Source organism: Ciconia boyciana, chromosome 26 (assembly GCF_034638445.1).
Source record: "Ciconia boyciana chromosome 26, ASM3463844v1, whole genome shotgun sequence".
In the NCBI taxonomy this organism is placed as follows: domain Eukaryota; kingdom Metazoa; phylum Chordata; class Aves; order Ciconiiformes; family Ciconiidae; genus Ciconia; species Ciconia boyciana.
Window position 1 is genome coordinate 2138527 of NC_132959.1, and position 26249 is coordinate 2164775.

General features: G+C 70.0%; 5 protein-coding genes across 15 annotated transcripts; 2 read left to right on the forward strand and 3 right to left on the reverse strand.

The window, feature by feature from the left end:
• Positions 1 to 41: 41 nt before the first annotated feature.
• CRTC2 (CREB regulated transcription coactivator 2) lies at positions 42 to 12583 on the reverse strand. The gene is made up of 14 exons (XM_072846873.1): positions 12371 to 12583; positions 8395 to 8496; positions 7944 to 8062; positions 7658 to 7717; positions 5938 to 6006; positions 4340 to 4443; positions 4061 to 4090; positions 3742 to 3821; positions 3498 to 3547; positions 3116 to 3360; positions 2086 to 2534; positions 1285 to 1596; positions 1025 to 1199; positions 42 to 906 (listed from the first exon to the last, which is right to left on the reverse strand). Exons 1-14 carry the CDS (start codon positions 12545 to 12547, stop codon positions 698 to 700), a joined length of 2181 nt encoding a protein of 726 aa, XP_072702974.1. The 5' UTR covers positions 12548 to 12583; the 3' UTR covers positions 42 to 697.
• Positions 12584 to 13099: 516 nt separating this feature from the next.
• SLC39A1 (solute carrier family 39 member 1) lies at positions 13100 to 17761 on the reverse strand. Of its 5 annotated transcripts, none has more exons than XM_072846587.1 (4): positions 17606 to 17761; positions 16611 to 16897; positions 15665 to 15795; positions 13100 to 14056 (listed from the first exon to the last, which is right to left on the reverse strand). In XM_072846587.1, the coding sequence occupies exons 2-4, from the start codon at positions 16780 to 16782 to the stop codon at positions 13436 to 13438; spliced, it is 924 nt and encodes a 307-aa protein (XP_072702688.1). In that variant the 5' UTR covers positions 16783 to 16897; positions 17606 to 17761; the 3' UTR covers positions 13100 to 13435. The 5 variants fall into 5 exon arrangements, with proteins under 5 accessions (XP_072702688.1, XP_072702684.1, XP_072702687.1 ...); XM_072846583.1 differs by having other exon boundaries at positions 13100 to 14062; positions 17606 to 17760; XM_072846586.1 differs by lacking the exon at positions 17606 to 17761 and adding an exon at positions 17478 to 17594 and having other exon boundaries at positions 13100 to 14062.
• A 65-nt stretch (positions 17762 to 17826) lies between these two features.
• On the forward strand, positions 17827 to 20584 carry CREB3L4 (cAMP responsive element binding protein 3 like 4). 4 transcript variants are annotated; one of them, XM_072846577.1, is made up of 9 exons: positions 17827 to 18540; positions 18672 to 18882; positions 19039 to 19148; positions 19232 to 19309; positions 19387 to 19493; positions 19577 to 19645; positions 19731 to 19806; positions 19885 to 19981; positions 20075 to 20584. In XM_072846577.1, the coding sequence occupies exons 1-9, from the start codon at positions 18382 to 18384 to the stop codon at positions 20317 to 20319; spliced, it is 1152 nt and encodes a 383-aa protein (XP_072702678.1). In that variant the 5' UTR covers positions 17827 to 18381; the 3' UTR covers positions 20320 to 20584. The 4 variants fall into 4 exon arrangements, with proteins under 4 accessions (XP_072702678.1, XP_072702677.1, XP_072702680.1 ...); XM_072846576.1 differs by having other exon boundaries at positions 18672 to 19148; XM_072846578.1 differs by having other exon boundaries at positions 18409 to 18540; positions 18764 to 19148.
• Positions 20585 to 20612: 28 nt separating this feature from the next.
• Positions 20613 to 24550, reverse strand: LOC140644084 (uncharacterized). 3 transcript variants are annotated; one of them, XM_072846582.1, is made up of 13 exons: positions 24350 to 24550; positions 23230 to 23290; positions 23074 to 23134; positions 22862 to 22939; positions 22706 to 22795; positions 22555 to 22620; positions 22375 to 22425; positions 22242 to 22296; positions 21583 to 21781; positions 21457 to 21497; positions 21256 to 21341; positions 21081 to 21160; positions 20613 to 20962 (listed from the first exon to the last, which is right to left on the reverse strand). In XM_072846582.1, the coding sequence occupies exons 1-13, from the start codon at positions 24471 to 24473 to the stop codon at positions 20806 to 20808; spliced, it is 1149 nt and encodes a 382-aa protein (XP_072702683.1). In that variant the 5' UTR covers positions 24474 to 24550; the 3' UTR covers positions 20613 to 20805. The 3 variants fall into 3 exon arrangements, 2 of the variants coding, with proteins under 2 accessions (XP_072702683.1, XP_072702682.1); XM_072846581.1 differs by having other exon boundaries at positions 21583 to 21832; XR_012039740.1 differs by having other exon boundaries at positions 20893 to 20962; positions 21081 to 21177; positions 21583 to 21832.
• A 226-nt stretch (positions 24551 to 24776) lies between these two features.
• On the forward strand, positions 24777 to 25944 carry RPS27 (ribosomal protein S27). Of its 2 annotated transcripts, none has more exons than XM_072846902.1 (4): positions 24777 to 24868; positions 25091 to 25199; positions 25308 to 25418; positions 25721 to 25944. In XM_072846902.1, the coding sequence occupies exons 1-4, from the start codon at positions 24863 to 24865 to the stop codon at positions 25747 to 25749; spliced, it is 255 nt and encodes an 84-aa protein (XP_072703003.1). In that variant the 5' UTR covers positions 24777 to 24862; the 3' UTR covers positions 25750 to 25944. The 2 variants fall into 2 exon arrangements, with proteins under 2 accessions (XP_072703003.1, XP_072703004.1); XM_072846903.1 differs by having other exon boundaries at positions 25593 to 25732.
• Positions 25945 to 26249: the final 305 nt, after the last annotated feature.

Here is a 26249-nt window from a genome sequence, read left to right on the forward strand (position 1 = left end):
TGTGCCCCCCATAAAATCAGCCACACGCCATCACAGGGGCATTTAATTAACATATAATATATTTAAAAAATAATAATAATAATAAATCACTCTGGCTCCCTCCCGGGCAGGGGGGAACGCGGGTCCTGGGGCCCCAGGTCCCCCGCCCGCGGACGGGGCCCCCGCGCCCCGGGGGTGGGGGGTGGGGGGCAAAGTTACAAGTGCTTTCTACATGTCCCGTGGGGTCCCCGGCAGCTGAGTAAGGTGGGGGGGAGCTGGGGGTACATACGGGGCGCAGCTGGGGGGGGGAGCGGGATTTTTCCTTAAACATGATGATTAGCCAGAAAAAAAAATAAAAATAAAAATAGAAGCGGCCCCCCCCACATCCCCCCCCGGGGGTCTCTACCTACGGGGTTATGTACAGCCGCCCCCGGGGGGACGGGAGCCCCCTCTCCGCTGGGGTTTGGGGGTGCCGTGGGGCCGGAGAGCGCCTGGCTCGCGTGTCCCCCCCCCCTTCCCCACCGGCTCCGGCGTCCCCCGGCCCCGTTCTCCGGGGAGAGAGCCGGCGGCGGCCCCACCGTTATATCAGAAGGGAAAAAAAAAAAAAAAAAAAAAAAAAAAGTGAAAAAGAGGGGCGGGGGGAAAACTGGGGAGGGGTCCGGAGGTGGGGGGCAGGGGTCCGCGGGCGGGCGGGGGTGCTGGCGGAGCCCCTGGCCCCTCACTGGAGGCGGTCGGTGCGGAAGGAGTCCTCCACGGCCGGGTCGGTGAGCAGGGCGTAGGGGTCGCTCAGCATGTTCAGTCCGTCCAGGGTGAGGGGTTCGATTTTCAGATCCTCCTCCAGCCCCAACGCCGCCGCGTCCACCTCGAAGCCGGGGACGCTGGCCAGCACCGTCGCGATCTCCTTGGAGATGCCGGGGGGAGAATCCCCTATGGGGAGGGGAAGGGGGAGGGAGCGAGGGGGGGGGGGGGCGGTTCAGGGTTCAGCACCCCTCATGTGACGTCCTGCTCCCCGGGGGGGGGCTGCCGGTGCCCCCTGCCCACCCACCTGTGAGGATGATGTTGGGGATGGGGCCGTGGCGGCTGCAGTTGCTCAGGTTTTGCCGGTTGAGGACGTGGGGGTCGTAGGCGCCCTCGGTTGGGGGGTAGCTCAGGGTCCCCAGCTCCTCGGGGAAGCCGCTGCTGTTGCCGGTGGGGCTTTCCCCCATCCCGAACTGCTCGAACTGTGGGGAGAAGCAGGTTACGGCGACGAACACCCTTGCCGTCCCCTCGCCGTCCCCGCCACGTCCCCGTCCCGGGAGCACTCACGCTGCCCAAGCCGAAGTCGCTCAGGGGCTGTCCCAGCTGCTGCTGCTGCTGCTGCTGCTGCTGCTGCTGCAGGGAGGCGTTAGGCTGGTATTGGGGGGCGTACGGGCGCTGCGTGGCCCCGCTCGGTGGCACCGGTGGCGGTGGGGGCCGTGCCGGCGGGGCGGGGGGCAGTGCCGGCTGCGGGGGGGACTGCACGGGCTGGTGCAGGGCTTTCTGGCTTGGCTGGGACTGCAGGAGCAGGCCGGGCTGGCTGTAGGAGTACGGCGGGAGCCGCTGGTCGGCCGGCAGCTTGCTGGTGTCCAGGGGCACCCCCTGCGGAGAGAGCGGAAAGGGGGGGGGTCAGCCTGCACCCACCCCGGTGCCCGCCAGGATCCGGCCCCTCTGCTCAGCGCCCTGGTGCCCCCGTCCCCGCCAGCCGCCGGTGCATCCCCCAGCACCGGCAGCGGGTCAGGGAGAACACGGCGATCCGGGAGACCCCGAATTTCAGCCCCGCCGGCAGCACCCGGCGCCAAAACCCTGCACCCAGCACCCGCCGCGGGCCGGGTTCCCCCCTCCGGAGCGGGAACCCGCGGTGGGGGAGCCCCGGCTGGGACGTGCCGCGTCCCCCCCGTCCCCGACCGCGCGGAGCTCCCTCCCGGTGGGGAGGGGTCTGCGGGCTGGGACGGGGCGGGGGGGCGAGGGGCTTCCCTGGCATGTGGCTGAGATGAGGATGGAAACGAGACAAGAGAGAGAAGTTGAGGGAGGAGGAGACGGAGGCGAGCGCACGGCGCGGGGCCGGCGCGGGCGATGGACCATGCATACCTGGGTGATGGAGGACAATGTGGGTGACATTGTTGGTGAGAACTGTTTGGGGTGCTGCCTTCTGGAGTCGCCACCCATTGGGAGGGTGAGGGGGCTGAGCGGGACCCGTCGGCGGGGCGAGGTGTTTATGGACGCCTGCACCATGGGGGTGTAGGAAGAGCCGCTCAAGCCGGAGGGCAGGCTGGGGTTGCTGGGGGAGGACTGCATGGGCTGGCTGCGGGGGGACGTGGGGAGGGAGGGATTGCTGAGCGAGGAGGAGAGGGAGGAGGGCAGGGACTGGTTGGAGAGCGAGGAAGGGATGGAGGAACTGCTTTGGGAGGATTGGAGCGAGGGGTTGCTGAGGGAGGATTGGAGCGAGGGGCTTCGCAGGGAGGCCTGGAGGTTGGGATTGCTAAGCGAGGACTGCAGGGACGGGTTACTCAGGGAGCTCTGCATAGGTGAGGTAAGTCCTGTGGGGACAAAAAAGAAGAGACACCACCGTTACCCACGGAATCGCCCCGCGCCCCAGGCTCTCCTCCCCCGGGCCGGGCCGGGCTGGGGCTCCCCGTCTGCCCCGGGTGGGATGGAAGGTGACCAAAACGATGGAGACAGACACAGAAACACACACACCCCGGGAACGGGACCGGCGGCGGCGCAGGATGCTCCGGCTCGGCAAGCGGAGGGCGCCGGGGCAGGAGCGGGGCGGGTGGCGGGCTCCCCGCCGGGGCCGCCATCCCACATCCCCGCGGGACCCCCCGACGCCGTCGGACCCCGCAGCTCTCCCCACCCCGCTCCCAGGCTGCGGCATCTCCGTCCCAGGCCGGGATCACCCGGAGAGGCCGATTTCTGCCACAGGGGTGCCGGCCGGGGGGTTCCCGTCTCCCCCCGGCCCCACCAAGCACTCGCTGCAGGCAGCTCCCCACCACGGGGGACCCTCTCTCGGCTCCCCACGCCGGCCCCGTGTGTCTCGGCGGCTGGTCCAGCCACCCCGGGACGTCGGCTCCGGCGTCTCCCTGCCCGCCGGCGGCAGCGGGACGGGGCCAGCCCTCACCTGGCGAGTCGTAGCCCGTCCCCAGTCCCATGCTGCCGCTGATGCCCAGGTGCGTCATGGTGTTGGCCAGGTTGCTGGTGCTGTTGCCCCCGCTCAGGCTGGGGTAGGCGGTCTCGTCCGGGTCGAGGGGAGTGGGCAACGGGGAGGGGAAGTGCAGGTTGGTGAGGTCGGGAAGGGAGCCGCCCGTGTTGAGGGCCGAGGGGATGAGGGGGACGTTGGCAGGCTGATCCGGGGATGGAAATATGCTGGGGGGAAAGAGAGAGGCACGCTCAGCGTGGGAACACTGCTGCCTCCTCCGGCATCCCGGCCCCCCGGCTCCAGCCCCTTTTCCGCAGCCACCCGTGGGCTCGGGCCATGCCCCAGAGCCCAGCTCAGGACTTACTGGATCCCAGGGACTTCGCAGGAGCGTGGACGGGCCGAGGATGACGAGAGCTGCGAAATCAAAGAGGAGGAGTGAAGCGAGGCGTGCCGAACCTGCGGTGCCCCCAGCCTCGGGCCAGCCACGGTTTGAGGGCAGGAAGGAGGCAGAGCCACCCGGGTGTCGCAACACCCGGCGGACAGGAAGCAGGCAGCCCAGGCAGGGGGACGCAGGGGTGACTTCCTCGCGGTCCTTCCTCTGCACCCACCTTCTTGGTGTCCCAGGGCTTCAGCGAATGCTTGTTGTCGTCGAAGCTCTCTTCGATGGGAGGCACTTGGAAAAGAAACACTGCAAGGGGGAAGGAGAGCGTCAGCAGGGGGAGAGCGGCACAGCCCACCCATATCCACCCCGGGGGCATCGACCGGTCGTGAGTGGGACATTACAGACCCACTCGCCGCAGAGGGGTCCCCGGCCACTAGCCCCCCGCATCCCACCCGCTGCCCCGACTCTTTGCAGACTGCGGGGGGGGGGCACACGGGTCCGTGCCGGGTTTGGTGGCACGCTGCCGGGCGCGGGCAGGCGCTCACCTTTACTGTCCGCATCCCCGTCCAGAAAACCTGCAAGAGAGCAGGGGACCGTTAGCGGCAGCACACGGGGACACGGGGGACATCAGCCAGCACCGCGGAGCGAAGGCAGGAGGGGGGGGGTGCTGCGTGACCCCGCCGGTCCCTGTTTCCACCCCCAGGTCCCCCCACAGGGTCCTCGAGGGGCGGAAGGGGCCCGGGGGTCCCGAGGCAGCCGGGTGGAGGTGGGGAGCAGCAGGGTCCTACTGGGGAAAGCGGGGTGCAGAGGGAGGGGACACTCACCGCTCCGGCGGCCGGGCGGCGGGGCACCCTGCGAGGGGCCCAGGTACGCGTCCTGGGGGTTGGGGTTCATCACGCTCGTGTGAAGCGCCGAGTCGGAATTTGTTCTAATTGGAAAGGGAAAGGAAATCGTCAGACGGGCCCGGGCTCGGTCCTCGCCCTCCACCCTCTTTACAGCCTGCTGCTGTGACAGCCCCCTCCCCCCCAGTCAGCCCTGGCCTGGGGACGGTGGGCGAGAGCAGGGCCAGGGCAGCAGGCAAAAAAGGGGAAGAGCAGGAGGAGGAAGGGAAGAACACAGGGGGTTTCCCTGGAGGAACAACTGTCTCCTTCAAAGCCCTCCGTGTCTGACGCTCGCCGTGCCCAGGGCGAGCCCCGGGGGCAGATTGCCCAAGGGGCTCTGCGGGGACCCCGTCCCCTTCTGCCAGCCCTGCTCTCCCCTCCCCACACGATGCTCTGGGGGGGTCCCTCGCCCTGCGCTTCCAGACACACTGGGGCTTGCTCCGGCCCCGTCTCCTCCGAGGGACGGCTCTGCCACCGCAGCGAAGGCCCCGGAGCCCTCGTCACTCCTGGCACGGGGGAAGAGGGGCTCCCCGGGGACCCTTTGTTTCCCCCGGGGGCCCTGGAGGGGCTGGGGGCAGAGGACCCGGGGATATTACACCCATTGTGCTCCCAATTAGTTGGTCTGAAGCGGATGAGTGTGGGGAGGGGTTGGGAAAAGGCTGCTCCAGCTAATGACGCGTCCTGGGACCGCACAAGGGGGATATTGTTCAGCTGCGGAGCAGCTGGGAGGGAGGAAGCTCCCCCCCATCGCCCATGGGACGCAGCCCCCTCCGGCGCGGGGCCCAGTCGGGGAACGATGGGCGCCCGCCTGCGGCACGGCCACGGCCCCGCTGCCAGCACCCCAAGGGAGACAGAGCGGGGACTGCCGCGAGCAGCATCAGCAACGCGCCAGCCCCGAGCCCCGGCTCGCCCTGCCGAGACCCGGCTGTGCCCCAGCCCGGGGAAAGGGACAACCCCAAAGCCACCCCGGCCCCTGCGCGGCAAAGCCACGGCTCTCCAGGGCTGGCAGGGGCAGCTCCTCCCTGTGCCCAAGCCCGGCCGCAGGCCCAAACCCCATGGGGAACCTGCTGCTCCGTCACCTTGCTGGACTCCCGAGAGGTGGCCCGATCCCCCGGGGCTGCGCTGGCTCCTGCTCCTTGTGCCGTGCCGGGGTGAAACCAAGCAGCCGCGGCAGCGGGCAGAGCCAGGTCCTCACCCCGGGAGCCAGCACCGAGCCCGGGCAACCCTGGGGGGACACCCTGCCCTGCATCCAGGAGCCCCACGGCCCCAAAAGCAGCTCCTCGGGGAGCTCAGAGTGGCTGCGGGACCACGCAGCCCTCGGAGGCACAAGGGCTGCACCGAGCCCAGGGTCCCCAGGGCCACCTCCACCCCAGGGGTCCCCCCGTTCAGCAGCCAGGGCAGCCTGGAGACCCCTTCCCTTCTCCTGGGGGACTGGAGTTGTTACAACCAGGGCCGTGCCCACACTGGGGGTCCTGGGGAACGGCTGGAGCCCAGCTTAGAGACAGGGAAGAGAGAGAAAACGGAATAAAAAAATCATTCACCTGTTGAGAGCTGACGGCAGCCTAAACAAATGTCCTTTCTCCATAGGAAAGTTACCCCAGGGCATGGTCCTTTGTAAGGAGAAACAGCAGGGTTACTTGGGGGGGCAAGGGAAGGGGGCACAGGGCGGCACTGCCCCACGGGAGGGAGGGTTACCAGTGGGGAAGCCAAGGGCAGCAGGAGGAGGCAGACAGCTCGCTGCCTGCAGGCTGCCTGGTGCGGACAAGCTGGGGGGTATCTCCGCCGGCCCCGGGGGACGCCCCTCGGCACCGGGTCGGGGCTGATCCATGACATCCTCACCCTATTCCCTGCCTTAGCCCTCTACCCACAGCCCAGACACCGCGGCGATGGGCAGCTTGGCCTCGGGGACCCAAAAACACAGCCACTGGCCCGGCCCGTGCAGACCACAGCCAAGACTGTTTCAATCTTGAGGTTCCCGTGAAGGCACCCATTTGGAAGACAGATGAAAGTGTCCCACCCCGAGCCTGGAACGAGGCATTTGCAGCGGGATTCGGAGTGAGATGCTCCTGGGGATGGCTCCCCAGAGCCCGAGGTCCGGCGGGGAGGGCGGCTGCACTCGCTGCGGGGAGGTTTTGACACAACCTCTTCTTTCGGGGAAAAAAGCCAAGGCTTTGCCCCGGGAGGTCAGGAAGGACGGCAGAGAGGGCACCCGACGGCTGGGCTCGGACACGGTGGGATGGAGGAAGACGTGCCGGGGGACAAGGCCGTGGCCCTCGCACTCTGGACTGACCGGCACCGAGGCTCATCGGGGGGACAAAGTGCAAGACACAACGTGAACCTCCAGCAGAGCCCTGACGTCGCGCGGCACAACCCAGGGCTGCCACCCGGTGCCTGCCGCCACCGGTGTCCCCACCGGGCTGAGGAGAAGGGGCCCACACAGCCCCTCGGGCTCCCGGCGCACCGAGACGGCAACCGAGCCGCACCGGGCACCGAGGCACGGACACGGCAGGAGCATGGGCAGCGAGTCTCCCTGGGAGAATGTTCCTCGGGCCAGGGAAGGAGAGCTGTGCTGAACGCAGCGCTTCAGAGGAAGGGCAGCCTTGAAAATAAAGCCCAGGAGCCCTGAGCGACCTCTAAAACGGCTGAGCCGTGCCGAGCTGAGCCCAAACGGCTCCTGCGCCGAGCCGCAGCTCACCGGGACCTCCGTGGGATGGAGCCGATGCTCGGGGCGTGCCCGGGCTTGGCCAGCCAGCCCTGTCCTCGCCTGCCCCCGGGGCCAAGAGCCGAAGCACACAGGGGCTCAGCCGCCCAGTGATTCACCTCGGGCAGGATCCCTCTTCCCACTGCCGCAGTGGGTGGACGCCGCCCCGCGTGCCGGAGCTGGTTCTTTTGGGCACGATGAAATCGTTCCTCCTTAAAAATCCCCCCTCTGCGGGACAGTGCGGGCAAAATCAGAGAGGTGGGAGACCTCCCAGCCCCACTCCCAGCATCTCAGCGTTTCTCTCTGCCCCCCCAGGTCCGGTTTCTCCCCCGCAGACTGGTAAGGGAAGCCGTGTAAATCCTCCCGGGAGGGCTGCCCGTTGCGAGGGACTCTCCTGCGCTGGGCTCCTGCCAGCCTGCCTGTTTCCAAACCTCCGGGTGCTCTTTAACACAGAGCAAACCCCGGGCTCCAGCCACCCCGCAGACACAGGGAGGCAGCGGGCTGGAAACCGGCACCCGGAAAACAAAGTGTCGGGAGCCAAGAAAACACGGGGTCTTTACCTCCTCCAGCTGGGCTCGGGTGGAGGCGACAGGTAGGTCGGTCCGTAGGGAGAGCTGTCGATGTGAGAGGCACGTTAAGGGCCAAACGGAGAGCGAGGGGCTGAGCAGCCAGCGTGCAGGCACCTAATGCAACCCCGCAGGCAGGCGAGGGCAGCACGCGTTGCTAAAACTCGCTGACCCCAAAGGGACGAGCACCGGGGTCACTGGGATCGGGCAGGAGCCCCAGCAGCGGGAGAAAAGGCTGCCTGCCCCCGCCGACAGGGCAGGAGGGAACGGGATAAAGGATATCTGCCGGACGTATCGGCGAAGGGGTGACATCATCCGGCGCGGGTCCCGCTGCACTCGCTCCACCAGGCCGTGGTGCCGGGTGCTGCGCGTGGAGTCCAGCGGTGACTGCAAAGGGCCCTGCGGGGAGGAGACACCGGGGTGAGCCCACCGCCCGTCTGCGAGGGAAGGGGTCTCAGGATCAGCCCTCCTCAACTGCTCCATCACTGGCAGCGCTGCCGGGGGGATGGAGCCGGGGCCAGGCACAGGGATTAGAGGAGAACATCCCCTCGTCCCCATCTGTCCCCAACAGCAGCCCGTGCCATGGCTCTTCATCCTCCTCCCCAACACCCACCCCGAGTCCTGATCCCCCTCCCCAAGGCACCGAGGGTGGCAGCCACTGTGCCACAGGGGGCGGCCCTCCCAGATCCCCCCCGGGGCAGCCCCCAGCCAGCGGAGCGGGCTCTGCTCACCTGGAAGTCGGAGACACCGCTGCCGATCTGGTTGACGTTAGGCAGGGAACCGCTGTAGTAGGGTCCTCGGCTGTGTGCCAGCCTCAGCTTCTGTGCCTGCAGCTGGGCCGGGGGGGGGAAGGGAGGCAGGTCAGAGGGGGCCAGCAGGCACCCCGGGGTGCTGGGCTCCTCCGAACTACCCCGTTACACCCTAGACATCCTCGTCCCCATCCTGGCGGGTCATCCCCACGCTCTCCCTCCTGCAGCTGAGCCCCAAGCCTGCCCCACACATGGTATCGAGTCCCCAGGGTGTCCCACAGGAGGAGGTGGCCCCCGAGCGAGGCATGTCTGACCCGGTCAGCCTCAGGAACCACGCAGGAGCAAGCCAGAGGGCTCGAGGTGCCCGGCACCTCTCCACTTTGAAGCCACCGAGTGCAGAGGAGGCCCCACAAGGGACTTTCCTCCCTCCGTGGGTGCTCTGGTGCAGGAAGGATGCTGAGCACCCACTGGGTTCAGCAGCCGGGAGCGGGGAAAGCCACATCTCTCCCACAGGCTGCGGCACCCACGCCCCCAGAGCAGAGGCTGAGCCCAGCCCTGCTCCCCCCCAAACAGCCGAAGCCCCCGTGCCCACCCAAGAGGGCTCTGGGCTCCCCGGACACCGGCGGTCAGTGCATCAGCCCATCCCCTTCAACCCGGAGGTGCTGGGTTTTCCAGCAGGCACCTCGTCCACACCAAAGACAGCCCTGGGGCTGTCAGCAACACCGAGTGCCACAGCGCAAAAACTGGGGGAGATCCCAGCCTGCGGCCAGGCTCCGGCAGGACGAGCAGTAAGGGCTGCCTGCTCAGCACGGCACGGCAGCCCGCCGGCTCCAGGCACTGCTCAAGGCCGAGGGAAGGAGCCACGGCAAACCGCAGACGGGAGATAACTGGGTCTGGGCACCCACCCACCATGCTCGCTGGCGGAGGAAAACCCCACGGCAGAGGAGAGCCGCGGTCCCGGGGCAGCACCAGCACCGAGTCGGCCCCGAAAGCCCCCTCCTGCTCCGGCCCCGCAGGCAGGAGCCTGCCCGCAGCCGACCCGCAGACTTCCTCATCCCGACAGCAGCCGGAAGGCGCTCTGCTGCCCGCATCCCGGGAAAGGGCACGGCCCCCGTCATCCCCTCCAGCACAAGGGGATGTCCCGTTCCCCCGCTCCGGCATCCCACCGGGGAAGGAGGGCTTCCCCGATCCCAATCCATAAAGCCAAGGCCAAGCATATACAAATCCACTTGCCCTTTGGACCCGGGGGGTCCCCGAGCACCCCCACACACTGGCCAGCACCAGCACTCATTGGTCCCGGACAAACCCCAGGGAAAGCGGAGATGAAGCACAAAAAGCAGCTCGGAAATGGGCTGCAGTCGGGAAACCTGCGACAGCAAATTCCCAAGCTTAAGACCAGCAGAATCCAGATCCAGGGGAAAAAAAAAAAAGAAAAACAACCAAAAAAATGGGAGATTTAGTCAACAGCTGGCTGCGCTGGCACTGCAGGATTAGTGCGAGGAGTTGTGCTGGGGCTTAAGGTCTTGGGATCCTGCTCTGTTCTCCGAGCCAGGGTCCCTGCGGGAGCCGGCAGAGCCAGACAAGGCCGAAATCAGGCAGCAACACACAAGCAGCCAGAAAAAAATCCAGGAAACACGAAGCAAAGCTTGAGGGGCTGCTAGATCCCCGCGGCGGGAGCGAGACACCCCAGAGCTGGGCAGCAGCCCCCAAGCTGTGCTGACGGGGTGCGGAAGCCTCTCCCCCGGCAAGGAGCCACGAAACGGAGGTGCCCGTGTGGGACACAAGCTGCCGGCGCGACAGCCGCTTCCAGCTCCTCGCCTGCAGCCCTGTGGGCAACGATGGAGGGGACCCACGGGGCTGGGACCCCCCTTGGGACCAGCTCCTGTCCCAGGCCGAGCTGCTCTGTGCCTCTCCAGGGCTGCCGGTCCCACATGCGGGGAACAAACTCCCGGAGGAAGCGTCCCGGGGCAGGGATTAGCGGGGAGGACAGTCCTGCTGCCTCTCCCCCCGGCTTTGCTGCACATTAACCAGCTGTTTACTGTGCAAACACAGTGCGGGAGGCTCCAGCCCACTCCCACACTCACCGGCGATGCGCAGGTCGCGGCTCCCGCCTGCCATCCCGGCGAGAGAGGGGACAAAACCTCCGGAGAGATGTCCCCGGCTCGGGAGCCCTGCCTGCCCACCGGGGACAGGGCTGCCCTCGGCTCGGAGGGGAGAGCCGCACGTCGCTCCCTCAGGGTCGGCGGGACCTTGTCCCCGTCACCCTCTCAGCTCTGTGGATGTCAGGTCACCGCTGCCTCGCCAGACCCGGGGTGCCAGCGGGGCTCTCCGACTCAAACACCCCTTTTTTTAAAGGTCTGATGGATTTTGCTTCCCTCTTCTCCCAGTTCCGCCGACCCCAAGTGCAGGGTGACACATGAGCCTCCCTGTCAGCGGTCCCTGTCACCTGGAAGAGCCTCTCCATGTCTCCGGCTCCCTCAACTCCGCACTCCTCTCCCCTCGTTCATCCATGCCATATCTCCGCCGGGAAGGATGGCGCCGGCTGCCAGACCCCGCAGCTGCCGGCACAGCAGCCCACGGCACTGCAGAGCCCCATCGCCAGGGTTGGCACAACCCGCCTCTCCGGGAGCTGAAATCTGGCCAAACCCTGATCTTGGCAAACGGCCGCGCAATCCCCACTGACTCCTCGGGGCCGACGCAGAGCGAAACGCAAACCAGAGACGACCGTCTCCTCTCAACGGCTTCCCCCACCCGGGAAACCACGCTCCTGGAGACGTGCCATGGCGTTCCCGGCCTCCCCGCTCCACTGCCAGCCCCCGGCACCCCAGAGCAGCCCTCCTGCCGCCGAGGTCCCTCTGAGAAGCCCTCGGCCCACGGGGGACGACGACTCCCCCAGAAGCTGCCGAGCAGGGCAGTTTTGCCGGCTCAGATCCGGCGCGCTCATCCGCTCTCCCAATGCTGCGTTTTCTCAGGCTCTGGCCAAGCTAAATTTAAGCCTCTCCAGGGATGAAGCATCTGCTGCTTCCCGCGGGAGCCGGCTGCATCGGCTGGAAGGACCAACCCAACCCTCCTGAGGGTCCCCGGTGCTCAGGGACAGACCCCCCCGAGGCCCCGGGGCCGGTGGAGGATCGCCCGGCAGAGACAACGCAGGGCTGCGACACGCTGGGAGGCCATCCCAGAGCCGTGGGCACGGGGATCCACTCCTCGCCCCCGCGGCAAGAACCGGTGAGAGCCCCGGCAAAGCCTCAGGTGCCGCAGGAGGCGAGTCGCTTTTTCCACCCAGTCGCCGGGACGTGCGCTCGGAAGCAGAGGAGGCGCAGGGCGCGCACCGGGACCCACGCTCAGCGGCCACGGGCCGGAGCGAGCCACGTGCGAAGCCTTGCCGAGAAACCCGCAGCCAAAATAATAAATCAAAATAAAGGCACGGGAAGGAGAAGCGGGGTGCAGGCGGGCATCCGGAGAAGGAGCGTTTCTCTAGGGGGGCCCTTCCCGGCCTCTCCGCACCCCCCAGTACCCCAAATGCGGACCCACCCCCCAGCCTCGGGGTGATGCCCCATCCAGCCCCATCCCCTCTGCACCCCCAAACCCCCCCCAGCCCCCCTGGGCACCCGCCTGAGCCCCCCCCCTCTGCGTTTCCTGACCCCCCACCCGCTCTGCACCCCCAGCAGAGCCCCGGCCCCCGCTACCCCACGAGAACCCCCTCCTTCTGCACCCCGAACGCCCCCCGAGCCCCGAGTCCCCCGCACTCCCCAGCCCCCCATCCCTCACACAGCCCCCGGCCCCTCCAACCCCGGGCCTTCGCTCAGCCTCCGGCCCCCTCACAGCCCCCTGGACCCCACGACCGCCCTGGCCCCTCACAGCCCCCGGTCCCCCCCCAGCCCCCGGCCCCCCTCACAGCTCCCGGCCCCCGGGCCCGTCGCGCATCCGGCGGGGGGAGGCCGCGGCGGCCGCTGCTCACCCGGGTGGAGCAGATCTCCATCATCACCTCCTCGAAGGCCGCCGTCTCCTCCGCCTGCCGCTGCTTCTGCAGCGCGATCTTCTCGCTGAACTTCCGCGGGTTGGAAGCACCGGCACCGCCCGAGGAACCCGCACCGGGCCCGGGCCCGGGCCCGGCCCCCGCGCCCGCCGCCGCCATCTTCCCTGCTCGGGCCGCTCCGGCCGCCGCCGCCGCCGCCGCCGCCGCCGCCGCGCGGGGCAGGCTGGGGCGGCGAGTCCGCGGGCCGCGCGCCGCCGCTGGGCCGCCGGGGTGCGGGGGACCACAACTCCCAGCAGCCCCCGCGGCGCGCTCGCAGGGGCCGCCGGGAAATGCAGTCCCCGGCCTCCCCCCTCCCCACGGCGGGGTGGGGAGGGCGGGCCCGACTATAACTCCCGGCGTGCACCGCGCGGCCTCCGCCCTCCCCCGGGGTGGGGCGGGGCGGGGCGGGGGCGGGGCGAGGGGGTAACTGGGGGCGAGGGGAGGGTTAGAGCTGGGGGGCACAGCGGGTCACCCCCATGGCTGGGAACAGAGCAGACCCCACCTATCCCCCAAAATCGGAGGGGCCCGGACCCCCCAGCCCATATAGGCCCAGTGGGGGGCACTGTGGGTCCCCCTGGGCACTGTGACCCCCTCAGGCACTGTCGTCATCGACGTCACCCCCATATTGTGCCCCCCCGAACCCCACCCCCATCCCAGGCAGAGGCAGCACCGTCAGGTCCAGTCCTTTATTTGCTTCATCCAACACCTCGCCCGGCCGGGGGGGGCCAGGGCTGCGCACCCCGGGGTGCCCACCCGTGTGTAAGGGCACTTGTGTGTGTGTGTGTGGGGGGGGACACATGCTCAGCCCCCCCACTCTGGGGGTCCCGCGGGGGGGACAGCACCGTTCCCCCTGTGCAGATGGGGAAACTGAGGCACGGGGAGGGCCCAGGACAGCCGGGGCAGCCCCTGGAGCTTTGGCACTTGCACGGAGGAGCGGGTGCAGGGGGGAACCCCCTTCCTCGGGGTCCTGCACGGGGGGCGGGGGGGTCACCCAGCATCTGGGGCGTCTCAGATCTTGATGAAGAGGATGGCGGTGACGAGGGCGAAGCCGGCGAGGAGCAGGATGACCTTGGGGACGCGATGCTGGGGGACCCCCAGCTCCTGGGGCAGGATCTCCAGGAAGGTGATGTAGAGGAAGGTGCCGGCCGCCAACCCCTCCAGCACCCCCCGGCACAGCCGCTGCCGCGGCCCCGCTCCCGCCGCCACCGCCGTCCCCAACCCCACGCCCAAAGGCGACATCATGGCGAAGAGCGCCAAGCAGGCGACCACGGCGGGGGTGCGCAGGCGACCCCCCAGCAGCTTCAGCCCCAGGCTGAAGGCCACGGCGCATTTGTGGAGCAGCAGGGCCAGGCAGACGCGCAGCACGGCCCCCTCGGCCTCCTGCAGCCCCAGCGCCAGCCCCTCCAGCACGGCGTGCAGCGCCAGCGCCAGCACCAGCAACCCGGCACGGACGGCACCCCGAGCGCCGGGAACGGGGGGCTGCGGCGAAGGGGTCTGGATGGAACCGGCGGGAAGCAGAGCCCGCGTTTCTTCCGGCACGGACGACAGCTCCTGCTGCGCCAGCGCGACCTGCTCCAGCACCAGCACCAGGAAGAAGCCCATGGCCAGGATGAACTCGGGCAAGGGGAACTGCAGCTGGGGGGGAAGGGAGCTCAGGGCCTGCCTGCACCCTGCCCTGCCTGTACCCGGCCCCTGCCTGTACCTAGCCCTGCCTGTACCCGGCCCCTGCCTGTACCTGGCCCCTGCCTGCGCCCGGCCCCTGCCTGCGCCCGGCCCCTGCCTGTACCTGGCCCCTGCCTGTGCCCAGCCCCTGCCTGCGCCCAGCCCCTGCCTGCGCCCAGCCTTGCCTGCGCCCAGCCTTGCCTGCGCCCAGCCCCTGCCTGCGCCCGGCCCCTGCCTGTACCTGGCCCCTGCCTGTGCCCAGCCCCTGCCTGCGCCCAGCCCCTGCCTGCGCCCAGCCTTGCCTGCGCCCGGCCCCTGCCTGCGCCCGGCCCCTGCCTGCGCCCAGCCTTGCCTGCGCCCAGCCTTGCCTGCGCCCGGCCCCTGCCTGCGCCCGGCCCCTGCCTGTACCCGGCCCCTGCCTGCACCCGGCCCCTGCCTGCACCCGGCCCCTGCCTGTACCTAGCCCTGCCTGTGCCCGGCCCCTGCCTGTACCTAGCCCCTGCCTGCGCCCAGCCCCTGCCTGCGCCCAGCCCCTGCCTGTACCTAGCCCTGCCTGTACCCGGCCCCTGCCTGTACCTAACCCCTGCCTGTGCCTAGCCCCTGCCTGCGCCCAGCCCCTGCCTGCGCCCAGCCCTGCCTGTACCTAGCCCTGCCTGCGCCCGGCCCCTGCCTGCACCCGGCCCCTGCCTGCACCCAACCTTGCCTGTGCCCAGCCCCTGCCTGCGCCCGGCCCCTGCCTGCGCCCGGCCTTGCCTGTGCCCAGCCTTGCCTGCGCCCGGCCCCTGCCTGCGCCCGGCCTTGCCTGTGCCCGGCCTTGCCTGTGCCCAGCCTTGCCTACGCCCAGCCCCTGCCTGCGCCCAGCCCCTGCCTGCACCCAGCCTTGCCTGCGCCCAGCCTTGCCTGCGCCCAGCCTTGCCTGCGCCCGGCCCCTGCCTGCACCCAGCCTTGCCTGCGCCCAGCCTTGCCTACCCCCAGCCCCTGCCTACACCCAGCCTTGCCTACACCCAGCCCCTGCCTACACCCAGCCCCTGCCTGTGCCCAGCCCCTGCCTGCACTCGGCCCCTGCCTACACCCAGCCCCTGCCTGCGCCCAGCCCCTGCCTGTACCTAGCCCCTGCCTGCGCCGGCGGCCCTGGGGAAGGAAGCCGGAGGCAGCGGCTGCCGGGAAGCCACGGGCAGCGGGAGGATCTTTCCATGAGTCACAGCGGGACACGAGGGCCTCCCGGCTGGCCCGGCCCTGCCAGCTCCCTCCCCGCTGTCCCATCCCCGCTGTCCCTGTCCCCTCTGTCCCGTCCCCGCTGTCCCCCCCCCACCATCCCTTCCCTGCTGTCCCCAACCCCCCCCACCATCCCCTCCCAGCTGTCCCCTCCCCACTGTGTGTCCCCCCCCCCCCCGGCCGTCCCCTCCCCGCTGTCCCAGCACAGCTGACACCCCCGCACCCAGCCAGAGCTGCTGACCTCAATCCTGGGGACAAGGACACCAGGAAGCCCCCGAGGCAGAGCCGGGGTCCCCCCAGGCAGGGTCCCCCGGGGGGGGGGACACGACACAGCACCCCGGGGGGGTCCTGGGTGCTCACCGTGATGCGCAGCCCCTCCAGCGCCGCGCTGATGCTGGCCAGGTAGTCGGGCAGGAGGTCGAGCAGGCAGGTGGCCAGGAAGACGCCGCCGGCGAAGCAGCTCACCAGGCTGAGCACCGGGCTGCGGGCGTCTGCGGGGCGGGGGGCTGAGACCCCCACCACAGCCCCGCACCCCGGGACCCACCAGGCCCTTTGGGGTCAGCCCTGTCCCCAGCCCGTTCTGGACCCCCGGGATCCTCCAGACCCCTGAGACCCCCCCAGGGACACCTCAAGACTCCCTGGGACACCCCCAGGCCCCCCGGACCCCGCCAGACTCCCTGGGACCCCCCAGACCCCTGAGACCCCCAGACCGTCCCAGACTCTCTGGGACCTCCCCAGACCTCTGAGACCCCCCAGACTCCCCGGGATGCCCCCCCAGGACACCCTGAGCCCCTGGGATCCCCCAGACCCCTCAGACCCTCCCAGGCCCTCTGGGACCCCCAGAACCCCTAAGCCCCCCGGGATTGCCCAGATGCCCCAGACCACTGAGACCCCCAGAATCCCCAGGATCCCCAGACCCCTCGGACCCTCCCACGCCCTCTGGGACCCCGGGACCCCCAAGCCCCCCGGCATCTCCCAGACACCCCAGACCACTGAGACCCCCAGACTCCCCAGGATCCCCTGGACCCCCAGACCCCTCCGACCCTCCCAGGCCCTCTGGGATCCCCGAGCACCCCTGGGATCACCCAGACGCCCCAGACCACTGAGACCCCCAGACTCCCCGGGATCCCCAGACCCCGGGATCCCCAGACCCCTCCGACCCTCCCAGGCCCTCTGGGACCCCCCCGAGCCCCCCAGGATCACCGAAACACCCCAGACCACTGAGACCCCCAGACTCCCCGCGATCCCCCGGGATCCCCCGGAGCCCCAAACCCCCTCAAGACCCCCCGGACCCCCCCGGCCGTACCGGCGGAGCTCGGGAGCTGCCGGAAGCAGCAGAGCGGGGCCAGGCCGCAGGCGAGGGGCAGCAGCAGCAGCAGCACCAGCGAGCCCAGCTTCGCCTCCAGGCCGGGCGAGGGGCGCGGGGCCATCCCGGGGCTCCAGGCCAGCTCCTCCCCGTTCCCGGTTCCCGCCGCCATCGCGCCCGAGCTCCGGTGCGGGAGCTCAAAGGAGAGCTCCGGTGCGGGAGCTCCGACCGGCCGCCGCCTCCTCCTCCTCCTCGACCTCGCTTCGCATCCCCGGGACGAATCGCAGCTACGACGGGACGGGACCGTCAGAGCGATCGGTGCCGCCTCCCGGCCCCGGTGACTCACACACCCCTCCCGCCGGCACCGATTCCGCCTTCCCGGGGCCCGCGGCGGGTTGGGAGGGCGATCCCCGGGGGTCGTGGGGTGGCCCGGGGAAGCGGGGCAACGCGCCGGTAACGGAACAGGGGGGTGGCGGAGCGGGACCGGGGGACTGGGACCGGGACTGGGGACCGACCGAGCGGCACCGGGGACCGGGATCAAGGACGGGGACCGGAATCGGGATCAAGGGCCGGGATCGGGGACCGGGGACCGGGATCAAGGACCGGGATCGGGGACCGACCGAGCGGCACCGGGGACGGGGATCAAGGACGGGGAGCGGAATCGGGATCAAGGACTGGGACCGGGGACCGGGATCAGGATCAAGGACTGGGACCGGGGACCGACCGAGCGGCACCGGGGACCGGGATCAAGGACGGGGAGCGGAATCGGGATCAAGGACCGGGACCGGGACCGACCGAGCGGCACCGGGGACCGGGATCAAGGACGGGGACCGGGATCAGGATCAAGGACCGGGACCGGGGACCGACCGAGCGGCACCGGGGACCGGGATCAAGGACAGGGAGCGGAATCGGGATCAAGGACCGGGACGGGGACCGGGGACTGGTCCCCGTCCCGGTCCAAGGTCCCGGTGTCCCCGTCCCCCCCCCGCACTCACCGCTCGCTACATCGCTACGCGTCCTCAGCCTTCCGAAGGGCGGAGCCGGCACCGTAGCCAATAGGAACGCGAAAAACCCCGACGGTACCGCTGAGTGACGCACCTCGCAGCCAATAGAAAAACAGAAAACCCTACCGCCGTCCCGGGAACGCGCGGTGGCGCGCACACGTGTCCCGTCCCCGTCCCCCGTCCCCCCCCACCCGGGGCTCCGTTACCGGGAGGGGACCGACCCGGGGTTGGAGCCACCATCGACTGCAGCGAACCGGCCCCCGGCCCCGCTTTCCCCGCGGAACCGCTCGCTGCTTCTCCCCGGTGCCTCCGGGACGCGGTACCGGGGCAGCCTCAAGCCCGGCTCTCCCCGGTAGCCCGGGCGAGCCCTCTGTGCCCCCCCCCCCCCCCGGTAGAGGCGGGAGGGGGGGAACGGGAGACCCCGGGCCACGGCGGGGGCGGGGAGCCCGGCCCTTCTACCGGTGCAAGGCTCCGGGGGTGGGACTTGGCGGGGTTTGCCCAGGATACCGGAGATCCTGGTGCACAGCCCCGGGAGCGGGGTGGAGGCGGCTGTGCCAGCCGGTACCAAGGTGGGAGACCCCCGAGAAACGGTGAGAAGGGAGGCCCGGGAGCCCATCCCCGCTGCCTCGGGGCACGGAGCCGGCAGAGGGTCCCACCGCCCCTCACCGGGATCTGACCGGAGCAGCACCCACGACACCCGGCCCGGGAGGGTCCCCAGGCACCCACCGGGGTGTCCGGCGGCCCCCGCTCACCCTTCAGCCCAGGGGATGGAGCCAGAGGCCCTGGAGCTCCTGGACGCTCTCCTGGAGCCGCGGGACGAGCTCTTCCCGGGCAGCGTCTTCCCCGATCCCCCCTTTTCCGGCTCGGTCCCGTCTCCCAGCGGCTCGGAGCCGGCCTTCGAGGGCTGGAGGCTCCCCGAGGATGGCGTGAGTCGGTGTCGAAGGGGGAGCGGGGCAGGGAGGAGCCCCCCGAGGGACACGGGGGGCTGGGGGGGGGACACGGGACACGGGAGCCCTCGGGGTCCCCGTCTCCCCTGCCAGCGTCTCTCCGGCCGCAGGGGAGCAAAGCCGAGGAGCCGCTGCGGCTGATGGTGAACCCTAACGTTGCCTGCGGCCTGGGTGGCCGCCTCGCCTCCCCGGGTGGCCACAGCTCCCAGGTCGCCAGCCCGGAGCCCCCCCCGCACGATGAGGCCCCCACCGCCACCCTCTACGAGGTGGTCTGCGACCTCGGCACCCCCCTGCACGGCAGCGTCGTCTCCATCCAGCTGGGTCAGTGGGGTTCAGCCCCCAGCAGGGCTCAGCCCCCAGCAGGGCTCAGCCCGGGGGCCGCGTCCTGCCAGCGCGGCGCAGGGCAGGGAGCAGAGCGGCTCCGCGGGTTAGCGCAGGCAGGAGCAGGCAGGGCATGGCTGCCTCTCCCCCTTGCAGACGACTGGCTGTGCCCCGCGCTGCTCCCCAGCTCCTGCATCATCAACGAGCTGCCCGCTGCGCCCCTGCCCGCTCCGCTGCCCGTCACCCTGCAGGCACCCGGCCCCGCCGTGAGTCCCCGCAGCCCCTCCGTGTGTCCCCACGCTGCCAGGCACCCCCGGCCCATCCCCACACGTGTCCCATCTCTCGGCAGCTACGCCTGACGGAGGAGGAGAAGCGGCTGCTGGCGCAGGAGGGGGTGACGCTGCCCGGCACCCTGCCCCTCACCCAGGTGCGTGGGGGGGACACAGACAGGGGGGGACGGGCGGGGGGCAGCACGGGGCAGGGCTCACCCCTCCGCCCCCCCAGGCTGAGGAGCGGATCCTGAAGAAGGTGCGGAGAAAGATCCGTAACAAGCAGTCGGCCCAGGACAGCCGGCAGAGGAAGAAGGAGTACCTGGACGGGCTGGAGAGCAGGTGGGTGCCGGTGGCACCGCGAGCCAGCACGTCCCCTGCATCCCGGCGCGTCCCCTCACCTGTCCCCATCTCTGCCCGGGCAGGGTGGCCGCGTGCTCAGCCCAGAACCAGGAGCTGCGGAAGAAAATCCAGGAGCTGGAGAAATGCAACGGGTAAGCACGGCACGGGATGCCGCGGCGGGCACGGTGCCGGGATGGGGCGCGCAGGGCGGGCGCTCGCCGACCCCTCGTCCCGCAGGTCCCTGCTGCGGCAGTTGCAGGCGCTGATCAAGCAGACGTCCAACAAGGCCGCCCAGACCAGCACCTGCGTCCTGGTACGGCACGCGCACCGCGGCACGCCGGCATCCCCCGGCGCCGCTCGGGGGTACGGACTTCCTGTCCTTTCCTGGCAGATCCTGCTCTTCTCCCTGGGACTCATCCTCTTCCCCAGCTACAGCCCCTTCCGCCGGGGCCCGGGGGGCAGCCGGGACGGCGACAGGCCCACCGGAGGTAACGGGGAGGCTGCGGGAGCCCCGGGGGGGGGCCCACCTGCAGCTCCCCCCTCCCCAACGCTGCCCACCCCGGCGTTCCCTGTTCCCACAGTGATTTCCAGGAACATCCTGACCCAGGGGGAGCTGCTGGGACCGGCGGGAGAAGCCCCGTTCTCTGCGCCGGGGTGGCTGCGGGTGGGAGACCCAGAACCTGTGGCTGCCGTGGAGGATGGAGCCGAGGGGGGGCACGGGGATGGGAAGCCCCCCCCCGGCAGGGAGCCGAGCACCAACTCCTCAGACCGGGCCTCCCCGGGGGATGCGGGGGCAGCGAAACAGGGACACGGGGACGAGATGTGACAGGGAGCGAAGAGCAGCCCCTGCTTTGGGGGCCCAGGGTGGGGGGACACCCAGCCCGGCCCGGTGGTGCTGGATGTGCCCCCTCCCCAACCCCAGCAGCTCTGTGCGCCGGTGAATAAACCCGTGCCTGGTTTGCACCCCAACGTGTGTTGGAGGGTCGGCGCTGAGCGCGCCGTGCTGCCTGGGGTGCGGCCGTGCGGGACCGGGACCCCCCCGGGGCTCCAACGGGGGCGCAGAGCCGGCAGCACAGCCCGGCGTCACTCCCGTCCTCCCGGGGACAAATGCCAGCATCGTTCCGGTGACAACGATCAGGATTTATTACACACTGTGGACCCCAGAGGTGTCTGGGGCAGCGGAGGGCAGCTCCCGGCAGGATTCCGTGTTCGCGGAGCAGAGCAGAGCCTGCCCCAGGCACCCGTTCCTCCTCCCAGCCGGTTGGGAGCAGTGGGTGAGCAGAGTCCTCCACTCCAGGGCGGCCGGGCTCTGCTAAATGGACTCGATCTGCTTACGGACCTTCTCCAGGGCCTTCCTGTCCAGCACGCGCTGGCGACACACCACCAGCACCGCGAAGACGGTGGCCACGCACATCATGGTGCCCACGAACCTCCAGAAAACGTGCGCCTCCATCACTGCGGAGCGACAGCTGCGCCCATAGGGAGAGTTAGGAACCCCGGAGGGAACAGCCTCAGCCCCAAATCCCACCCCGTCTCCCCCGGGGCTCACGGCTGCCCCGTCCCCCCCACCCAGGGCCCGCACCCCACCTCTTGAATTCATCCCTCTTGGAGGTGGCACAGCTGATTTTCTCTACGAAGCCTGTGGGGCTGCACTCCATTATCGTCTTCTGCAACCGAGAAGGGTCTGTCGGAGACCGTGCCGGGGGCAGGACCTGCCCCCCGACCCCGCCAGCCCGCCGGGTGAGGGGCTGAGGACACTCACCACCTCGAAGCTGGAGCAGCGGGCGCACTCCTGTGCCACCACGAAGTCCTCCACCCGCCAGCACGGCGTGGCCGCCACCGGGCTCGCTGCGGAGAGAGCAGGCCTAGCCAGGAACCCACCCGGCCCGGCCCCGAGTCCCCCGGCCCCGAGTCCCCCGGCCCCCCACCGCCCGTGCCCCGCCGAGCCCGGCCCCGCACCTACCCGACCGCCTCTCATCGCTCGCCGCCATCGCCGCCGCCGGCCTGTGGAGAGAGAGCAGAGACGCCGTCAGGGCCGCGCTCTCCGGGCCTGGCCGGGCCGCGCTTCGCGCCCACCCGCCCCGCTCACCGCAGGCCGCAGACCAGGGCGCCCAGGACGGCGTAGAGGCCGCAGCAGCGGGGCCCGGCGGGGCCCCGGGGCCCCATGGGCGCGACGGAACTACCGGGCCGGGCCCTGCGCTTCTGGCAGCGCCGCCATCTTGAGGCGCGGGGGCCGCTGGGAGAAGCGGGGGCGGACGAGAAGGGCGGCGTCAGCGGGGGGGCGGTGCCTGGACGGGAGGCGGGGCTGTTGCGGGGCGGAGTTTCGTGCGGGGGCGGGGCTTGAGGGACGGGGCGTGACTTGAGCATCAGGGAGTGACTTGAGGGAAGGGGCGTGGTTTTCAGCGAAAGGGCGGGGCTTTGAGCGGAGGGGCGGGGCTTCGCACGGTCCCGGCGCGCCCGCGGAGCTCGGCCCCCCCCCGCCCCGTCCCCGGTTCCCCCCGCCGGGCCCGTCCAACCCCCCCGCGTCCCCAACAGAGACACCGGAGACGGGGCAAGGCACAAGCTGGGCTTTATGGCACGAGGTGCGGACCGGGGGGGTCAGCCCTTCTCCCCCCCGCCCCGCTCCGGTCGGGAGCCCCCCGGCCCCCCCTCCCCGGAGAGGCGCCCGCGCTGCCCCGGGGCAAGCGGGGGGAGCAGCGGCGGCGGGGGGGGGGCAGCGGCGGCGGCCCTATGCCAGGGAGCATTTACCCCCGGCTTTCCTCGGGGGGCCGGGCTCCAGCAGGGGCTTGCTGCTGCTGGGGGCCTGGAAGAGGGAGGGGAGGGGGTCAGGGGGGGGCCGGAGCAGGGGGGTCCTCGCCCGGCCCCCCCCGGCCCCACTCACCGCTTTCCGGGAGGATTTCTGCAGGATGTCCCGCGCCAGCGTGCTGAAGGCCTGGGGAGAGGGGACGGTCAGCGGAGGCAGCACCCGGGGACCCCCCCCGGGGGATGGGGACCCCCCCCGTGCCGCTCCCGTTGGGGGTCCACGCCCCCCCCCTCCCCCACATTTGGGGCCCCCTCTCACCTCCTCCACGTTCACGCTGGACTTGGCGCTGGTCTCGAAGAAGCGGATCCCGTGCTCCTTCGCCAGCTGTGGAACAAGGGGACCCCCCCCTTTGACCCGGGTGCTGTGGGGGTGTCTTCCCCCCCCCTCAGCCCCACGGTGGCCCCCCTACCTTTTCGGCCGCATCCCGCTGCACTTTGCGCTTGCCCTCCATGTCACACTTGTTGCCGATCAGGAGACGCTCGACCCCGGCAGAGGCGTTCTGCAGGCAGGAGAGGACGGGCAGGACCCCCCGCCCCCCGTGTCCCCAGCCCCGGCCCACACTCACCTCCTTGATGCTTTTCATCCAGTTTTGGATATTTTCGAAGGATTTCTCATCGGTGATGTCATACACCAGGATGATGCCCTGCCAGGACGGTGCAGTCAGTGGGGCAGGGACCCTCGGCCCCAGCTTGGGGGGTGTCTCGCCCCAGGCGGGTGCCGTCCCCCCCCCAAGCTGCCCCAGCCCTTCTGGGGGCTGCCGGCACCCCCTCTCCGTACCACGGCTCCGCGGTAATAGGCTGTCGTGATGGTTTTGAAGCGCTCTTGTCCCGCCGTGTCCCTGTGGGAGAGAGAGAGGAGGGGGGTGAGGGCAGCTTGGTGGGAAGCGGGGGGGTCCCCAATTCCACACACACACCACCCCCCCCCCCAACTTACCAGACCTGCAGCTTGATCTTCTTCCCATCGATGTCCACCGTCCGGATTTTGAAGTCGATCCCTGGAAGAAGAGAGAGACGGGGCCGGCGCTGCCGGGGCGGCACTGGGAGGGGATGCCGTAAACGGCTCCACTCCCAGTCCCAGTCTCCATTTTCCCAGTAACCATCTGGCATCCTAGGAAAGGGGGTGGGGGGGGGGGGCAAAGTCCAGGCCTGGCACCGGCTGCAGCGGGTGGGAGCGGGTCACCGGCGTCCCCGAGCCTGCCGGACGCGGCATTCCTGCAGGATGGCATCACCCCGCATGGCTGCCTGCGATGCTGCCCACGGCGGGGGGCAAGAAGAGACGGAGGGAGCCCCAAAAGCCGGCAGATGACCCCCCCCCCCCCAAAACTCCCACCTCCCTGCACCCCCTCTCAGCTCAGCCCCGTTTCGGGGGCTGGAGAGGATGATGAGGAGGAGGAAGGGCTGGAGCCCCAGGCCAGGGGGATGATGGTGGGGCACACAGCCCGGACCCCGGCCTAGCCGGCAGCTGGCAGCCGGCGTGTCCGCGCCGGAATTTATGGCACGGGCCGTGCCGGGGCGGCTGCTCCAGGCTCAGGAAATGGCTTTACCAGCGCGGTGGAAACTCGGAGGAGAGGAGGAAGAGGAGGACGGGGCGGCGGGCACCGGGGTCCCGGTTCGGTGGCGGCCGCGGGGCAGGACCAGCGTCGAGCCGTGGCCGGCACCGCCACACCGCGCTGGCTTCCTTCGCCATGGAGCCCCTGGAAATGGCTCAGACCCCTGGTTCACCGGCCGGGACGAGGCTCAGAGCTGCCCCGCGGCGAGGCCGTGTCCCCGGTGGCGTTCCCGGTGCCGTCCCCGTCCTGCCGGTGCCGGGGTGCGGGCAGGAGGCAGGCGGGGGAAGGAGGAGGGCGGCGGGCGATGGGAGCGGACCCAGCCGCCCCGGCCCCCGGCCCGCCGCCCCGGGCTGCGCGGTGGGGACCCGGCGGGAGGAGAAGCACCGCTCTCCCGGGGCCGGGGGTCCCGGTGAGTCCCGGGGGGGGGGGTCCCCGGGGAAGGGGGGGGTCCCCGGGGAAGGGGGGTCTCCCCGGGGGGGGTCCCCGGGGGTGCCGCTGACGCACCGATGGTGGAGATGTAGGTGCTGGTGAAGTTGTCCTCGGCGAAGCGGATGATGAGGCAGGTCTTGCCCACGCCGCTGTCCCCGATCAGCAGCAGCTTGAAGAGGTGGTCGTAGGCCTTGGCCATGGCCCCCGCCCGCCGCCGGGCCGCTCTCCCCCGCCGCCGCCACCGGGACCCGGCCCGGCCCGGCCCCGGCCCCGGCCCGCCCACCCCCGGGCGGGGACTCGCGCCGAGCCCGGCCCCGCCGCCATGACGTCACCCTCCCCCCGTGACGTCACCGCAGCGATCACCCGACGTCACGACTCCAGCGGCCGTACCTCCCCACGGGCGCCCCTCCCAAGATGGCGGCGCACAAGCGACCTTCTCAACATGGCCGCCCCCACAGCGACCTTCCCAACATGGCGCCGCCCCGCGGCCGCGCCTCACTTCCGCCCGTGCGGGGAACCCCGCAGCGGATATAGCGGCGCCCGCTTCCGCTCTGGCCCCTTTTCGGTCGCGGCTGCCTCCACGCCGACATGCCTGTGAGTGCGGCGCCGAGCCCGGCCCCGGCCCCGGCCCCCTTCCAGACCGGGCGGGGCCCAGCGCCGCGGCACGGGAGGGAGGGAGGAGGGCGGGAGGCGGGCGCGCCCGGTTGTCGGCCCGGCGGGGCTGCGGGGTGGGCCGTGACCGCCGCCATCTGCACGGCGGGGGCCCCAAGATGGCGGCGGGTGGGGGCCGGGCGCTAACCGCGACTGTCCCCGCAGTTAGCGAAGGATTTGCTGCACCCTTCCCCTGAGGAGGAAAAGAGGAAGCACAAGAAGAAGCGGCTGGTGCAGAGCCCCAACTCCTACTTCATGGACGTCAAGTGCCCGGGTAGGGCGGCGGGCAGGGCCGGGGGCCGGGCGGGCGGACCCGGGGAGGGGGAGCAACGGGTCCCGGTGCCCCCCCCCGCCTCCCTCAGAGCTCTCCCTTTCCCGGCAGGTTGTTACAAGATCACTACGGTGTTTAGCCACGCTCAGACCGTCGTTTTGTGCGTGGGCTGCTCGACCGTGCTGTGCCAGCCCACGGGGGGCAAGGCGAGGCTGACAGAAGGTGGGTAGCAGGGCTGAGGGGCGGCTTACGGCCCCCCCCTCCTCCTCGGGGAGCCCCCGAGGCTTTGAACCCGAGGTGCCTTGTGGAGATGCGGCTCTCCTGGGCTGGAAGACTCTAAAAGCCGCTCGGTTGTGAGCGCTTTCAGAACTGACGTGGTGCTTTTTCGCTTAAAAGCAGGCAAAAAGCGCTGAATTTGGGCTGGCGAGACGAGGAGATGCCTGTAGGGAAGGGCTTGGAAGAGGCTGCAGTGTTTCTGACCGCTCTGCGTGGGTTGGGTTTTTTCTTTTTTTTTTTTTTCTCAGGCTGCTCCTTCAGACGAAAGCAGCATTAAGCGAAGGGGGCGAGCGATGGATGGCACTACTGGCACAGGCGGCTTCACAGAGCACGAGAGCAGGGGCTGCCATCGCAGAGCTGCGTGTCCCAGCCTGTGAGCAGGCGTCCACAGAAAGCCAACCGCAAATGTGACTTTCATACTGTCCCTGTAGCACCACCCATCATGGTGTCAATAAATTTTGGATAAAATACATACGAATCGGTTTACTTTTAACGCTCGGGTTCATCGCTGTGAGAGACGAGTGGTTTGGCAGCAGTTCCAAAGTTGGTTTTTGTCTCCCCTGGGTAGTTAAGTGATGGAATTTGACAGATATTAATCTTTGAGACAAACAAAATGCTTCCTTTTATTCAGGCCAGAAACAAAACCATCCCCAGGTGCAGCGGAGGATCTCTCGCTGCTGTAACACCGCGTTTTCCACGTGTAGGGATGTATTTCCCTAATTCCAGAGCCCCGGCTGAGCCCTGTTTCACGCTGGGAAGCTGCAGGAGGGTAGGAAT